The 1351-nt window shown below is 42.8% G+C and overlaps 1 protein-coding gene across 1 annotated transcript; it reads left to right on the plus strand.

The window, feature by feature from the left end:
• The first annotated feature begins 410 nt into the window (after positions 1-410).
• On the plus strand, positions 411-1142 carry LOC141613884 (uncharacterized). Its single transcript, XM_074432626.1, has one exon. It carries the CDS (start codon positions 411-413, stop codon positions 1140-1142), a length of 732 nt encoding a protein of 243 aa, XP_074288727.1.
• The last annotated feature ends 209 nt before the right edge of the window (positions 1143-1351 follow it).

Raw genomic sequence — 1351 nt, forward strand, 5'->3', positions numbered from 1 at the left:
TTGACAATGATATGTGAACCGATCTTTAAGAAATTGAAAGTCGGAGAACACGAGATGTGGGATGACGAATGTCAAGCGGCATTTGATAGGATCAAAGAAGTTCTGTCTGCTCCACCTGTGCTTAGTCCACCCATAGCCAGATTGCCACTATGCTTGTATCTAACAATAAGAGATACAGAGATGGGAGCAATGTTGGCCCAAACTATGGAAAAAGAAGAAAGGGCAATTTACTACATCAGTAAAAAGTTCTTAGAATATGAAGCTAAGTACACCACGTTAGAAAAACATGGCTAGCCCTAGTCTGGGCAACAAAGAAGCTGAGACACTATATGCTGTGTTATTGTGTCAGTGTATACTCCAGAATGGATCCAATCAAATACCTGTTTGAAAAACATGTATTAAATGGCAGAATGTCGAGATGGACTTTCATGTTAGCTGAATTCGATCTTAATTACGTACCCTTGAAAGCAGTGAAAGGAAGGGCTGTCGCCGACTTCCTCGCTGACAATCCAATAGAGGAAGACAGTGTTACGGACATGTGGTCTTTCCCAGATGAAAACGTGGTTCATGTCAAAGACGAAGTATGGGATATTTATTTCGTTGGAGCATCGAGTAGCATGGGATACGGGGTCAGAATCCTCCTCATTTCACCAAAGGGAGAACATGTACCTATATCCATCAAGTTAGATTTCCTCGCCACCAACAATGCCGCTGAGTACGAAGCATGCCTACTGGGTTTGCACAGTGCTATCAGTCTAAATATAAAGATGTTACTGGTACAGGGTGACTCATCTTTAGTCATTAACCAAGTAACAGGGTCGTGGAAAATCAAAAGTGATAGTCTGGCACCTTACGAGGCTAAGATAGAGGAATTGGAAAAGTATTTCGAGGAAATACACTATGTCCATTTACCCAGAGAAGAGAATCAATTCGTCGACGCTCTGTCTAAGTTGGCAGCCTTGATTAACATCCCAGATCATATAGACAGCATGCCACTATGTGTCGAACGAAGATCGGCACCATCATACATAAATGAGATTAATGGCACTGAGGAAGATGAGATCAAACCTTGGTACACATCAATCTTGAAATTCAAAGACACAGGAGAATACCCTGACAACCTCGATGCTCGGGGAAAGTGAGCATTACGGATGCTCTTGACCCAGTTCGTCGAGGCTAATGGAGGGCAACTATACAAAAAGACCGCGCAAGGAGTCTTATTGCGATGTATTGATCAAAAGACAGCCGACAAAGTCATGGAGGAGGTTCATGACGGGGAATGTGGACCCCACATGAATGCTCACATGTTGACTCGTAAGATCATGAGACTTGGTTATTACTTGACCACAAT

Source organism: Silene latifolia, chromosome 11, assembly GCF_048544455.1.
Source record: "Silene latifolia isolate original U9 population chromosome 11, ASM4854445v1, whole genome shotgun sequence".
Lineage (NCBI taxonomy): Eukaryota > Viridiplantae > Streptophyta > Magnoliopsida > Caryophyllales > Caryophyllaceae > Silene > Silene latifolia.

What these genes read in the sequence shown, in the direction of transcription:
- LOC141613884 (XM_074432626.1), top strand. Translation starts at nt 411, where the DNA reads ATGTCGAGATGGACTTTCATGTTAGCTGAATTCGATCTTAATTACGTA.